General features: G+C 29.7%; 2 protein-coding genes across 6 annotated transcripts in view; both read left to right on the top strand.

Annotated features, from left to right (window-relative positions):
• The first annotated feature begins 534 nt into the window (after positions 1 to 534).
• On the top strand, positions 535 to 4,374 carry LOC106786969 (cytochrome P450 4C1-like). Its single transcript, XM_014748905.1, has 10 exons — positions 535 to 794; positions 2,091 to 2,200; positions 2,270 to 2,360; positions 2,470 to 2,664; positions 2,802 to 2,871; positions 3,003 to 3,129; positions 3,214 to 3,286; positions 3,350 to 3,462; positions 3,566 to 3,803; positions 3,879 to 4,374. Exons 1-10 carry the CDS (start codon positions 623 to 625, stop codon positions 4,217 to 4,219), a joined length of 1,530 nt encoding a protein of 509 aa, XP_014604391.1. The 5' UTR covers positions 535 to 622; the 3' UTR covers positions 4,220 to 4,374.
• Positions 4,375 to 5,234: 860 nt separating this feature from the next.
• The window catches only part of LOC106786990 (probable serine/threonine-protein kinase DDB_G0282963), an 11,329-nt gene continuing 2,259 nt past the window's right edge, over positions 5,235 to 14,304 (top strand). The window contains exons 1-18 of one of the 5 annotated variants that reach the window (XR_001381722.1): positions 5,235 to 5,674; positions 5,756 to 5,952; positions 6,695 to 6,871; positions 6,958 to 7,097; positions 7,197 to 7,381; positions 7,631 to 7,761; positions 7,865 to 7,984; positions 8,059 to 8,367; positions 8,728 to 8,824; positions 8,928 to 9,009; positions 9,097 to 9,390; positions 9,464 to 9,655; positions 9,741 to 9,926; positions 10,014 to 10,150; positions 10,291 to 10,629; positions 10,736 to 12,470; positions 12,641 to 13,384; positions 13,714 to 13,851. Coding sequence is in view for 3 of the 5 variants with exons in the window: in XM_014748941.1 (XP_014604427.1) it covers positions 5,414 to 5,674; positions 5,756 to 5,952; positions 6,695 to 6,871; positions 6,958 to 7,097; positions 7,197 to 7,381; positions 7,631 to 7,761; positions 7,865 to 7,984; positions 8,059 to 8,367; positions 8,728 to 8,824; positions 8,928 to 9,009; positions 9,097 to 9,390; positions 9,464 to 9,655; positions 9,741 to 9,926; positions 10,014 to 10,150; positions 10,291 to 10,629; positions 10,736 to 12,470; positions 12,641 to 13,384 (5,326 nt within the window). In the remaining 2 variants the exon portion in view is untranslated. Of the gene's footprint in view, positions 5,675 to 5,755; positions 5,953 to 6,694; positions 6,872 to 6,957; positions 7,098 to 7,196; positions 7,382 to 7,630; positions 7,762 to 7,864; positions 7,985 to 8,058; positions 8,368 to 8,727; positions 8,825 to 8,927; positions 9,010 to 9,096; positions 9,391 to 9,463; positions 9,656 to 9,740; positions 9,927 to 10,013; positions 10,151 to 10,290; positions 10,630 to 10,735; positions 12,471 to 12,640; positions 13,416 to 13,713; positions 13,852 to 14,304 lie in introns of all 5 variants that reach the window. The other 4 variants (XR_001381723.1, XM_014748942.1, XM_014748941.1 and 1 more) reach the window with 4 other exon arrangements.

Genomic DNA, 14,304 nt, shown 5'->3' with positions numbered 1-14,304 from the left:
TCTTATAACGGCGGAGGGTAAGTTATTTGATTTGAAATTCTAATTAATTATGGTCATATTAATTAATTTCTAAATAAATAACATAGAAATGTTTATTAATACAGGTTATTTACAAAAGAAATGGATAAATGGGATATGAGACGTAATACATCACAATAAATTCCGTTAATCTGAATTAAACGAATAAAAAAGAATATAATTCATTTTTATAATTCTTCACATTATCATTTTATTATCTTCTTTTTTATACTGTCATTCATTCAGTCCGTGAATGATATAATATCGTATTAAACTACAACGAAGAAAATCTCCCTCTCCCTCCTTTTGTAAAATTTATTAAAAATCTTCAAAGCTAAATCATTTTTATTTAAAACGTACTATTGCCATTATTATTATTATTATTATGTAGAGTATTCACCAATGACCATTTCCGAGAATGTTGTTAGTGTGACACTGAATCTGCGTGATTCGAGAGAAAAGTATAAAAAAATCTTTACGATGCTTTATATATGTATCATTCTTGCATGATGCATTAAAAGGAAAGTAAGCAAGTTGATCGTCGTTATTGTTCGTTACAATTTAATCGTTATCGGTGTTAAGCTTATAACTATATAGGAAAATAATGGATTCTTCGTTATTAATATTAGGCTGCATAAGCCTTATTATTTTCATTAAAATATTATTGTCGTTATACAGTGCATATATTTTTCATAAAACCATCAACAAACTTCCAGGACCGAAAGGTAACATTTTATTTGGAAGCGGATCTTCTGCAAGAAGATTAAAAAAAGAAGGTAACGCGCATTTTCTTTATAATTATTAACATTTAATTTATATTGCTTTAGTTGTTTTGGGGTAAAGGAAAATAAATTCGAAATAAAAATCGATAAATGATTTAATACATTTATGGTTTCACATTCAAATTAGTTTGTTTGATATGTAAAATTCGAAACAAAAATTGTTAAATGTCTTCATTTATTTAGTGTCACTGCAATTTTTAATATAAAAAACAAATTTGTGTGGCATGTGAAAATCGAAATAAAAATACACTTGCATGAACGTTTTAATAATATTAAAAAGAAAGGAGTATATAATATATAATTTTATAGAGAAGAAAGAAAAGAAAAAAAGAATATGTGCATGTGAGTGCATATAATTTTATTTATTTAAAGTGTCACTAAAACTTTGATTGTGTGACCTTCGTATCCAACCTCTTATCTGTTTTATGTCATCGAGAGCATGAACTTTAATTATCATAAATTGCGATGAATTAAACTTGTGATATTAGTACTTGGGGGATTAGTTGCTATAATACAACAAGGATGTTTCCGTTTAATTCTTTCCCTCTCTTTTTCTCCTAATTTTATTTAATTTGATTTTTATTATTTTTTGTTTCTTTTTATTCACACGCATACTTACATACACACAATTTTGCGAGAATATTTCTCCTCTTAAATTCCTTCAGAACGTCTTGCTCATCCCCCTTTTTTAATCCAATTATACCAAATGAAAATAAGAAAAATCAATGATTTTATTATCATATTGTCAATTTATGTCACCGGAAGTTCTTATCTAATGAATATAATCACTAATAAAAATTACTTGTTCCTCGTTTCTGTACGCGTGTTATTTTATTGGAGAGTGCAACAGAAGTGCATTGATGACATTTCATTCACCCTGATGACATTCAACCACCAATGATAAGAACAACAGATACTATCAAATTATCTTTTTTTTTCTTTCATTTAACTCATTTACGCGTATTATTAATATTATTATCATTTTATAATATAAACACAAAACTCTTGTGAGAGAGAGAGAGAGAGAAACAGAAAAATGTTAAAAATTATTCTACATATCGTTTATTATCGATCGAAATGTTTAACTCGATACATGTTCCATTTTTCTAATACCATTTCCTGTTTCCTGTTTTTGTTCTATGAATGATAGATAAGGAATTATATTTTTTTTTTCTTATTCTTTTTATTATTCTTCTTTTATTTTTGCACACATCTTTTTCTCTCTTGCTCTTTTTTTTGTTTTAATTTTTATTTTTAACTTTGAATGAATGAATGTTTGTGCTTTTACAGATCGACTATTGAAAATACAAATTTGTTCGGTCAGATATAAAGATGGATTATTTCGTACTTGGTTGGGAAACGAGCCTACCGTTCATTTACATAAACCCGAACACGTTGAGGTAATTAATATTATTATATAAATGTTTCATTTGTTTAATTAATGGGAATTTATTGTTCATTATTCTTAGATAATTCTACGAAGTACTAGGAATATTCAAAAGGCGCCACTTTATAAATATTTGGAACCGTGGTTAGGAAAAGCATTACTAACAGCTTCAGGTAAAAAAAAAGATTGTATAATTATATGAGAATTAAAAATGTGTACATCTTACAACAAATTGATTATTTTTGTATAAGGTTGTTTTTTAATTTATCTTGTAAATATCAGGAAAGAAATGGATGCAGGACAGAAAATTGATTACTCCAGCTTTTCACTTTAATATATTAGAACAGTACGCAGTGGTGATGTCTGAGAAAGCCGACATTTTTGTAAAATGTCTTGAAAAACAGTTAAAGGAAAATTCGGAGGACCCTATTGACATTTTTCCGTACGCTAATCGATGCACTTTGGATGTTATATGTGGTAAAATATTGTTTACGTTTTATCGTATTTATTTTTAAACCGTATATATTTAAATTATTATTCAGAGATTACATTATATCTCTCATTCAAAGTCTATTTTTAGTAAAAAAAAGTAATTTGCATACTTTTCATTTCAGAAACAGCAATGGGAGTTAATATAAACATGCAAGAAGATACCGAAAATGAATATGGCAAGGCCGTTCATAGGTACGTGGAATAATTTTTTTGAAGACTGCATTTATATTTTCCGAGGACTACGCTATACACTTAACAAAATGCGCTTTATAGAAAATGCACTTATGATTGTCATTTATTTGTTTTCATAAAAATATTTTCAGATTTACCGAATTACTGATGTATCGCATATTTCGTCCTTGGCTCGCGTGGGATTGGGTTTTCGCTTTAACAGAAGTTGGAAAAGAGTATTATGCAGCAATCAACGTGATGCATACATTTACAAGAAATGTAATATAACAAAATGATATTTTTAACGATTATCGCGTATATAATTATCGTGTAATAATTATATGAAATAAAATTGTTTTGCAGGTGATAAAAAAAAAGAAGATAGCGCGAGAGTTAAAACATTTTAACGAAGAGGTTCAAGCTTTTGACGAGATAGGTATTAAATGTTGTTTATAATTTACTTATATCTTAAATAAAAATTGTTTTTATTCGATCATAGGTAAACCAAAAAGGAAAGCTTTCCTAGATCTTTTATTAGATGCTAGAGAAAGAAATGGAAATCCAATGACGGATGAGGAATTAAGGGAACAAGTGGATACAGTTATGTTTGCTGTAAGTTACGCACACTTAAACACATGATTCTTAATAGAAGCATATTTAGCATATTTAGATTGGTGCATACATAGAAAATAATTGTACGTTTTGAAATACAAAGGGACACGATACAACTGCTGCAGCCATTAGTTGGACACTTTTCTGCCTTGGTAATAATCCTGACATTCAAGAAAAGGTGCATCAAGAACTGGATGATATTTTTGGCGATTCGAATGAATCAGCTACGACAAAAGAAATTGCGCAATTGAAATATCTCGATAGAGTAACCAAAGAAGCCCTCAGGTTGTATCCCAGTGCACCTGGATTTTTACGAAAATTATCCGAAGACGTGAAGATAGGTAAGATAAAATTAGTTTTAATATTTATCACCACTATTTTACACCCAAATTGAGCAATATTAAATTCCGTTTCAGATGATTATATAATTCCCAAGGGCTGCGTTGTTGCTTTAAGTTCTTTCGGTACTCACCGGCATCCGGATATTTGGCCAGATCCAGAAAAATTTGATCCCGATAGATTTTTACTTGAAAATTCAAAGAACAGGCATCCTTATGCTTACATACCATTCAGTGCAGGACCACGGAATTGTCTTGGACAAAAATACGCTCAATTGGAAGAAAAATTTGTCCTCGCTGCTATCTTACGTAAATGGAAAGTGAAAAGTATTCTAAAAGAAGGCCACATTAAATTTTACGGTGCTCTTATTTTGAGACCATCCGAAGGAATTTATCTTCACTTTATACCAAAGAAATAATTATCTATACAACGTTAATAATGATTATTACGGCATTTTAACGAATTTCCTTTATTTTAAAATTATAATTACTAGATACGTAAACAGGTACATATTTAAGAATATACTCATATTTATTAAGCGTTCATTCTTACAAGTAATGTAGTACAATCTTAAAGCATGATTCGTTTAATTGTACATTTTACTATAATCTCATTGTCAGTTAAATTGATTTCATTAATTATTTAATATCATTGCATGTGTATCATTAAACGAAATTGAATGTAATTATACTATCAGAATAATTGAATAATAATTAATAACCGTTAAAAAAAAAATAAAATAACTCAAACAGCAATAAATATAAACATTAATATAAAGACAAATATATTTTCATATATATTCATTATCTACTTATGGTAACATATCGACAGATAAGTTCCGCAATTTAAAATGTTACTGATAAGAAAGTGCAATAATAATATAATTTTTTTAAATAAAAAATATCTAGACAATTGCACTATATTTTAATATATGTAACATAAAAGCAGATATTGTACTAATTGTATAAATATATGTATATAATGTATATGTATATAAATTAGTAAACAAAATTTCGTAGGAAGCATCTGTTATAAATAATACTGATATGCAAATATAAATGGCAATATTACAATCGCGCTTTTTTTGATAGAATGTCTTATTCCAATGAATTTTATATGTACTTGTTCTTTGTATTAAATGGTTTTTAAATTGAAATCACATGTGCAGCTAATGCCGCAGTATTGCTATACCATCTGATTAGTATATTACATTCTAATTATATTATTTTATTAATTTCATCATGAACTTTATACTTTGTTTTAGAGTAATTATATCGTACAAATAAAACATTATTATAAACTTTATTTAAAAAAATACATAAATATAAAAAGACAATAGTGGCGACATTATGTGTTGGAAATGAGAATTACATGAACGACTACCAATAGGAATACCAATACGACTTCCCATCTAGATTCTCGTTTACGCATGATCAACACGCGAGAGGACGCCATATTGAGTGAAGTGTTGACTGATGCGGTGCAGGTGTTTACGCGGTAGTTAATACAATTTGTAGAAAATTAAAAAGAACGTATCAGTTGTATTTTTAACCGGGAAATAAATTCGGTTGATATTTTATTGCGTTATTGTTCTATTAGATTAATTGTAATAATGAGCGGTAGTGACGTCAAGGAAGAACACTGTGAAAGAGCTAAAGAAGGAAACGTTGCATCAATGAACGAAGATACTCTTACAAATTCCAATTGTACGCACAAAGATCCCCAATGTTTTTTTAATAATGATTATATGCAATTGGGGGCTGATATACCAGGTAATATCAATGGGGTAGAGGAAGAGGAGGAGGTGATGGAGGAGGAGGAAGAAGAGGAAACGATTACATCTACCAATGTAACTGATTACGTTCCTGTTATGGTATGTTTCCATGAAAATTTTCATAATTATTAATATTTTCATTCATATTTGTATGAAATTTTATTCTAATAATATTTTTAGAACATGAATATTAACGAGAGCGAAGTCGATACTTCAGATAGCGAGACGGTGTATTCTGAGAATATGGAATCTTCTATCGTATCAACCAACCCCGATATATCCTCTCATAATATTTCTAATAAATCTCTATCGGTTCATCATAGTCCTTCGAGAGGAATTAGAGAATCTTGCTCGTGTGATGTTTATAAGGCTAACAGGTAACATAATGATAATAGTACGAATAGATATATATAATAAATAATTTAATATTATTAATATTATTATATATGATATATATGTGATAATATAATAATATATATTAACTTCTTACACTATGATTTAATGCTCTGATCTGCGTGCCAAAATTTGTGCAATATTTCATGTTACTTCCCATAAAATTTGCTACGAATAGGACTCATGTTTCTCATGTTTCTTGTGTATCACAAGTCTCATGTGTTGCTACAGTGTGAGAGGTTAATTGTTAATATACGAATCGTTATTATTTCATTGCCAAATAAAAAATATCTACCAATTGGACAGCCCACATTCTAAACCCTTCTTAACTGCAAATTTATTGTAATCAATTAAATGATCTTAATGCATCTGCTATTAATGTCATATATTTGTGACACACTAATTTCCATCGAGAACCCATTGTCACACATTTGCGATAGCAGTCAACACGAAAAATTAGTTCTGGATTATGGTTACGATCTATTCTTTGCTCTGTGATAGCAAATATGTTAATATGTTTATTTATGTTAACAATTTGTATAGGGGATGTCTTGCAACAAGTGATTCTACATGAAAAACTAGGTTGAAAATGTAAAATACATTTTGTTCTTACAATGCGCTTTGTTTTTGAGAAACATATGTTTCATCAGTTACAGGACATCCTGTATATATTTATAATTTATAAAATCAATTATTTCATCAACTAATATTTCTCAATTCGCGCAGAGATATATCTCGCGAAGAGGTGCAAGCTGCTATGAAATTTCAAAAGCTTTGGTCACATTTGAGGCAGCAAATAAGAGCTATTTTTAAAAACGCGTTGGAAGTATCTCGTTCCTCCGATTCTTTAGAATCCCAACAAGAAATGTTATCTGTGATTGATATGCATGATACGGTGACTCAGTGAGTATTGGCCGTTATTTGTTATATTATAAATTAAACGCAGTTATTATGAACGAAATTGATTCAATTTCTACGTTTAATTGCAGATTGTGCGTAAAGGATCCTTATCAATTATTTATGAGGTTAGTGGGTCAGGCACAAGAGTTTGTTATAGAAGTTAAAGTTCGCCTATTGGCACTTCTAGATGACCGTAGTGTGATTAATTTAGCTGAAATTTTTCTTAACGGTTGGTATATTAAATTATAAATTTAATATAACATTGGTAATGTTTAAAAATTAAATATCATTACTTTATACAAGAATATTTGTATTATTTTGTGTGTAGGGCTTTTGGATGACTATGATGCGTTAATGACCACTGCTTTTAAAATTTCTATTATAGTTAAACCGTTAAAAAACTATCTCTATAAATTTAACTTAACGTGGGATTGTTTTATTAAGAAGTTGTATCAAATTTATGTTTATAATAATCCATTGGTACAAAATAATTTGCCTCCTTTTCTTGTACAGGTAAAGAAAAAAAGAATATAATAAATTAGCCCCTTGTGCTATGATTTAACATGCAAAACTGAGTGCCATATTCTTCGCTACATTTTATTTTTATGTTTGAGCTGTGAAGCAGATCATAAGTTTCATATGTTGTTATAATGCAAGGGGTTAAATTTTATTTGATATCGAGTATCAATTATATATTATGAATCGTTAAGATAAATACAAATATTAGGATGATTTAATTGACTTGATTAAATAAATTTGCAGTTAAGGAAAGTTTTGCTATTGAAAGGTTTAGAATATCAGGGACTAATTCGTAGGTATTTGTCATTTGATGACGAAATGATTACGATTCGTAACTTGTGGCCCGAGATAGAGCCATGGATGGCTAAATATAAGTATGTAATATATTATTAATATTAAAAAGAACAATCAGATAAACTAATTTTGATATAACGAAAAAAAAGTAACAATGAATACATCTAGAAAATTAAATTTTAGTGCTGAACAAGCAGTACAAATGACACAACTCAAGCAACTTAAAAAAGGTCGGGGATTATTCACAACTATTAATAGGATTGTGGAAATGCGAAACATAATGAAATTATCGGATGGTGGAAAGTACGATTTAAACTATTTCATAGCTTTGTTAGATTAGTCTTTGATTAGTTTTAATCAAATTTCTTCATTTTTAGAGAATTGCAAGAAATCGATGGGCAAATAACTGCACTTATCGAACAAGGGAAATTGAATACATCTGGTATAGATGGTAGATCCTTGAGTCCTACTTCAGATCTTACCTTAGATTCGCATAATATTTTTCAATGTCTCGAGATAGTTCAAATTTTGTTGGGTGACTGGAGCGAAGCTCGTCAAAAAAAATTACATGATATTGCAATGGAATTTACCGGGGGACAATTAATTCCTAATAAAAGTGATACTGACTCTTTGGCTTACGCGCATACATCAAATCACTTAGAACAATTTGCGATTAAAAGAGTCAGGTATGTATATAAAAATAGTTAGTTGGTTTATAATTTAATCTTTTTATTCTCCCTTTTACGGGCTTGAGTCACGGGTTCTCCACAAACACTTTCTCACATCTATCCAATACTACTAAAGAGATCACGTCTTTTTACCATCTCTCTGAAATCAACAGCATACGATTTTTGTTCTTTTTCAAACGAGTTACCCATTCATTTTACTAGCCGTACCTATGTTGCTTGACTTTAGTAATCTACTACTATCTTGACGGGAACTAGTAGACCAATGAGACTAAGCCATGTACTAGATTATAATTTAATCGTACAGTATACACGTTAATATAAATATTTATATATATATATTTGTATTTTTATTTATAGGAGTCACGATAAAGATATATCTATAGAAGATAGTATTGAGGAAGAAGAAAATGATTGTGAATGTCAAGAATGTACAATGCCTTTAACATCTTCATTGGTAAGTATAACATATTTCGATGATGTTATACATATAGGATGTCCCACAATTGGTGTATGTATTTTATTATATTTATTCTGAGACGTGCAAAATAAATTTTCAGAGTGAAAATGGTCACGTTGGAAATGTTGAATCATCAACGGATAATGTAAATTTTTTCCCCATCATCGCTAATGGATTGATGAGTAAATAAATTTATCTTGATTATTATTTGTTAAATATTTTTCTAAGGATAAAATATAGTTTCATCTGATTGATTATTTTTTTTACAGAGCATATTATTAACTTTAGTGCTACTAATAATACTAATACTGAAATTCAGTTAAAAAAATTATTGGAAGAGATCAAAGATACGATTGATCTTAAAGAAGATAAAGATATTATTTTAAAGAACGTAGAGGAAAATATAGTAGATACGCAGACATCTATTCCACAACCATGTCAATGCGTTTATTTACATGCGAAAGAAATAGCTGAAAGGAAGAAAGAAACTATAGAAGATCCTCCTTGTCCTTGTATTTTAAATTCAAAACGAAAATGGGATATTTGCCCGTGTTTAACAACAAGTTACTATTAATTACTATTTCAATAATTCATACGTTTTTTAATCGTTCTTTTAATTACTTATATTTTTATTAGTTTTAGAGGAGCATGCTGTTAATAATACTAACGTTCATCCTAAGGAAATGTCCAATCCAGTTGCAGTTAATTGTAATCAAGAGTTAACTAAACCTGTTATAAAAACAGGATCAACACAATCGACGCAAACACAAACAAGGCATTCCACGACACAAACATCTAATTCAAATCATAATCGCATAACATTTCCAAGTAGGTAGAAATTTATATTTTATGACACTTAAAGATATTTATTATCGATCAAAGATTCATAAGAATATATTTTGTATTATGACAGGTACCACTACTACCACTACCACTACAACTACTACCACAACCCATCCGCATACTCATAGATCTGCTTCGGATATAACAAAAAGTACAGCGTCTTCGCACAAACTTCATAATCACAACAATCATAACTCACATGCTTGTCATAAACAAACAAATGTTGAGCAGATCAAAAGGGTATCATGCAACGATTGTTAGTACTAATCAATAATTTATTCTTGATAATATCTCCTTGTTTTTTCTTCGTTGTAATAATTATTTATATTATTTATAATTACAGTAAGTTCGGGAGATGGTGATTGTTCTGATTCTGCAAGTAGTCAAGAAGATTCTTCCTCGACTAGTAGCTCAGCGCAAAGAGGAGATTCTAGTAGACATTGTGATTGTTGTTATTGCGAAGTTTTTGGACATGGAGTTGTAAGTTTAAATTATTTATGATTTTATATGTTTTATATCTGATCAATTTATAATATTATAGATAGTTGTTCTATTTTAAAATTTTGTATATAATTTATTCTAAGTAATAATAATTTTTTTTTTTTTTTTTTTTTTAATAGCCTTCTGTAGCACCAGTTAGTAGAAATTATAATGAAATGAGAGAACGATTAAGACAAATATTAACAAAGAAAAAAGCTAAAAAATGTAAAGCTACTTATAACACTCCAAAAAGTATGGTGGATGTAGCATTGCCACTTTCCAACGTCAATCAAGAAAATAAACCAATTATAAACAATTTGACATTAAGATCTAATACTTCGGTTCCAAGAACATGTCCTAAAGATTTGAGGGATCAAAGAAATTTAGAAGAATTGTTGGACTTTATCGAAGGTAATCAAAATGGGAAAAAGGATAATAACAAGAAAGCCGAGAAAAAGGCTAGGCAGAAGCAACGTAAGGTTGGTAAATCAAAATTAAATAAATAAAAATAATTGAACTTTAGTAAGCCAATGTTGTATTAGAAAAGAAATTAATTTGTTTGTTTGTTGTTTTATTATTGATTAGTTGCAAGAGAAAATCAAGAAGGAAAGGCAAGAAGTAGAAAAGCAGAGATTAATCGAATTGCAAAAGAAAACACCAGAAGTAACAATCACAGTTGTTGATTCGCAAAAACCTGTAAGTCAAAGATTTTTACCGCAGTGTAATCTTCCCGAAGTATCAATTTTGCCTACTAATAATCCAGGCACTTTACCAAATGGAAAACATTTAACAAATAAGAAAAAGGACAAGCAAGAAATGTGCAATATTAATATGACTAATTGCATTAATAACAAAGTTAGGATGGCACCTTCCGTAATTGCAAATTTAAAAATGAAAAGTATGTTGAATATAGGTAACAAATTAGAACAAATGAATTCTAATCATCATCACCATCAACAACAGCAACAACATCATCAAACAAATAAGGTGGACATAAAAAATGAAAAAATTGAATTTAGTAATAAAGCTTTTAAAGGAACAACAAATGTTAATACAATAAATACAAAAGATAATGCCAATAATCTAGCTGATAAATTAGCAGCAATGGATTTAGTAGACAAACAATTGACTAAGAAAGAAAGGAAAAAATTACGACGAGAAATTAGAAAGCAAGAATTAGCTAAAGTGAATGCAACGGTTGAGTCAGAACCTGTTAAAAATAAACCACAAATAGTTACGATTAAAAGAATAATGGAATCGAATAGTGCAGAACCGACAGTAACGATAACGTTAAAAGGACAAACTCCTGCAGAGGATAAAGTTTTATTTACTTTAGTGAATGGACAAACGAAGGAAGTACCTTTGCATAAATCTGACCAAGAACAAAATGTATGTAATAATAGTAATAATAATAATAGTAATAGTAAAAAGAAAAAGAATAAAGGATCTAATAATACAGAAACGATACAAAGTAACAAATTTCAACAAACGAATACAAAACAACAACAGCAAGTTAAAGTGTGTGACGCAAAGCATACAAAGTATCAAAGTAACAACGAAAAGATAAAAGCTATTAAACAAAATGATGAAAGAAAAACTCAACAGCAAAGCGTTAATGAAGTTAAAAGTATGAAATCTAAGAAAGATAAAAAGAATTCTGAAACCAAAGAAAATGTCATGCAACAGCAGCAGCAACAACAACAGAATATATCCAGTAAAAGTAAAAATTTACAACAAAATACTCAATCTAAGAAAGCAAATAAATCTAATAATGTATTGCAAACGGATATGTATAAATCTAACGTTACTTTAGAACCAGTTGCAAAGACAAAGAATCAACAAGAAAAATCTAACGACGGGAATAGTAATAAAAATAAGAAACTTGTAAATATAACTAATACAAATAAACCAGTAAAGAATGATCAACAGAAGGTTCAAATTAAGGGAAATAATAATAATAGCAGTAATATGATCAAACAAGGATCATTCTCAACGATACCTTCTACGTCGGATGATGTTATAAATATGACACTGAGTTCACAGTTTCGAGACATTAGTCTAAATTCGAAAATTAATATAGAAAATCTTAAATTACCACCCGGTATTACGATAACAAAAGTTGACGGTCCTATTAAGCCATTTCCATTAAAATCAACAACTTTGCCTAAGCCAGTTACTCCTCCAAAACAAACAACTATCATAGCTGCTCCGATGAGCGGAGTTCAATCTAGTTATGCCAGTCCTCAAGCTGGTGGTAACGTCATTGTAGTAGACACTGGAAAACTTAAACAAGATCTTCTTCCAAAACCAAATGAAATAGGTAAGTTTTGTTTAATTGTAAAATTCGTATTATACAGAATGATTGATTTTAATAGGAACATGTAAATATTTGTATTATTGATTTAAAATATTAATCAATAAAGCTTGTAAATATTTTTCCGATAAACAGTGATCACATAGATTAAATAACCATGTATTTTTAATTAATAGAACTATCAAGAGATATTCGTCCAAATCAAACTATAACGGGGAAGAAGAAGAAAAAGAAAAATAAGAACTCTACGAATGCGAGCAATTTGATACAGAATGCAATTAAGAGTACAGAGTGTTCTACTAATAGCGAGAATATGGAAGATTCTGCAAGAATTCTTCACAATCCTAATACAAACATGGTGACGATAAGGAATCCTGCGTTTGGTCCGATGAAAGTCCCACCAACGCAACAAGCAGCTATAATAAAAGTTTCTGAAAATGGTATGGTCACTATAAGAAGTCCAGCACTTCAACAAGCAATCAATGCGGGTTTGGCAACACCTTCCAAACCAGATTACATAGTGAAAGGTGATGTATCATCAAATGCCGCGACTTTGGATACAATAAACATAAACGTAAAACGTAATAAAAATGAAATGATATCAAGTAGTCTTGCCGAATTGCGATCAAGATTAACGCCAGATTGTCCCAGTTTGGCTGGCCTCGCGAACATTCAAATAAGCAAAGTGGCCAAAGGTCAACCTATTCCAGAGAATGGGATTAATCTGAAAGGTACTAGCGTAACGTTAACTAAAGTGAGAACGGATACAAATCTTGAAGACGTTCATCAAACCAAAGCTGCTGCAGTAAGAGATGCTATCAACGCTTCTATAACAGCTTCCTCGACTAGCGGCAAGGGAAAGAAAAAGAAAAAGCGTGGAAACTGTACGAGGCAGTGCGGAGATGACTGGAACCTCGTTGGTGAGAAACAACAATAATCAGACTTTAACATGTAAATTTGCTTCTTTCATTTTTTGGTTCCTTTTATTCGCTTTTTTCCGGGATGCTATTTCGCGCCCGGTTTTGAAACTAGAAAACAACAGAAAAGAAATAAACCAACAAATTAAATAGAAAAAAAAAAGAAATAAACACACAGAAATGTAATTTAAGAAAAAAAGAACAAAAAAGTAAAAAAGAAAAAGAAAAAGAAAAAGAAAAAAAATAAGACGAAGCTATCGATTCTCGTCTCCGGACGTTGGTTCAGAATTAGAGCACTAAACGACGGTTTTTCTTTCGTTTCGTTTCGTCAGGAGGGGGCAGTGTACCGCGTTAGGATGACGGTCTCGGCTAGGTCGAAAGATTTTTCAGATACCGGATTACCTCGAGATGTCCTCAAATTGGCCTCCACAAATATCTTGGGGATTGTTCGGAAGACACTCCGGCCGATAGTGAGCACTATCTTTTCTTTATTTTCTTTTCGCATTTTTTTTGTGCGACTCTTTCAAATTCCCATCTTTTTCTTTTTTTTTTTTAACATTTTTTTTCTTCTAAGCTGGGTTCCTCCTACATTCGAATGCAATGCATAGCTTGAAATAAATAAATAAAATGCTCTTCTCAAAGTAGGATAGCTAGTAGCTCTTAAAGTTTCTTTTTTTTTTCGAGGAAAATGTATATTTTAATATATAATATAAATATATGTGTGTATTTTTATATGTTTGCATATATCTATATTATATATGACTTTATGTTTGCTTTTTAAGCCAAGCGCGTGACCAAAACCACCGTTATAATTTTGTTTTGTGCGGGTGTATTATTATTATTATTATTATTATTATTATTATTATTATTATTATTATTATTATTATTATTACTATTATTATTATTATTGTAATTATTATTAT

Source organism: Polistes canadensis, unplaced genomic scaffold (genome assembly GCF_001313835.1).
Source record: "Polistes canadensis isolate GaletaPanama2010 unplaced genomic scaffold, ASM131383v1 scaffold_89, whole genome shotgun sequence".
Classification (NCBI taxonomy): Eukaryota; Metazoa; Arthropoda; class Insecta; order Hymenoptera; family Vespidae; genus Polistes; species Polistes canadensis.
Note: the sequence above shows the minus strand (reverse complement) of the source record. Positions and strands in the feature narration are given on the sequence as shown.

Bases quoted from the DNA above. Each gene is read 5' to 3' on its own strand.
- LOC106786969 (XM_014748905.1), top strand. From the start codon at position 623: ATGGATTCTTCGTTATTAATATTAGGCTGCATAAGCCTTATTATTTTC. The intron at 2,201-2,269 runs GTAATTAATATT...CATTATTCTTAG, and splicing joins ATAAACCCGAACACGTTGAG to ATAATTCTACGAAGTACTAG. The intron at 2,665-2,801 runs GTAAAATATTGT...TTTTCATTTCAG, and splicing joins CACTTTGGATGTTATATGTG to AAACAGCAATGGGAGTTAAT.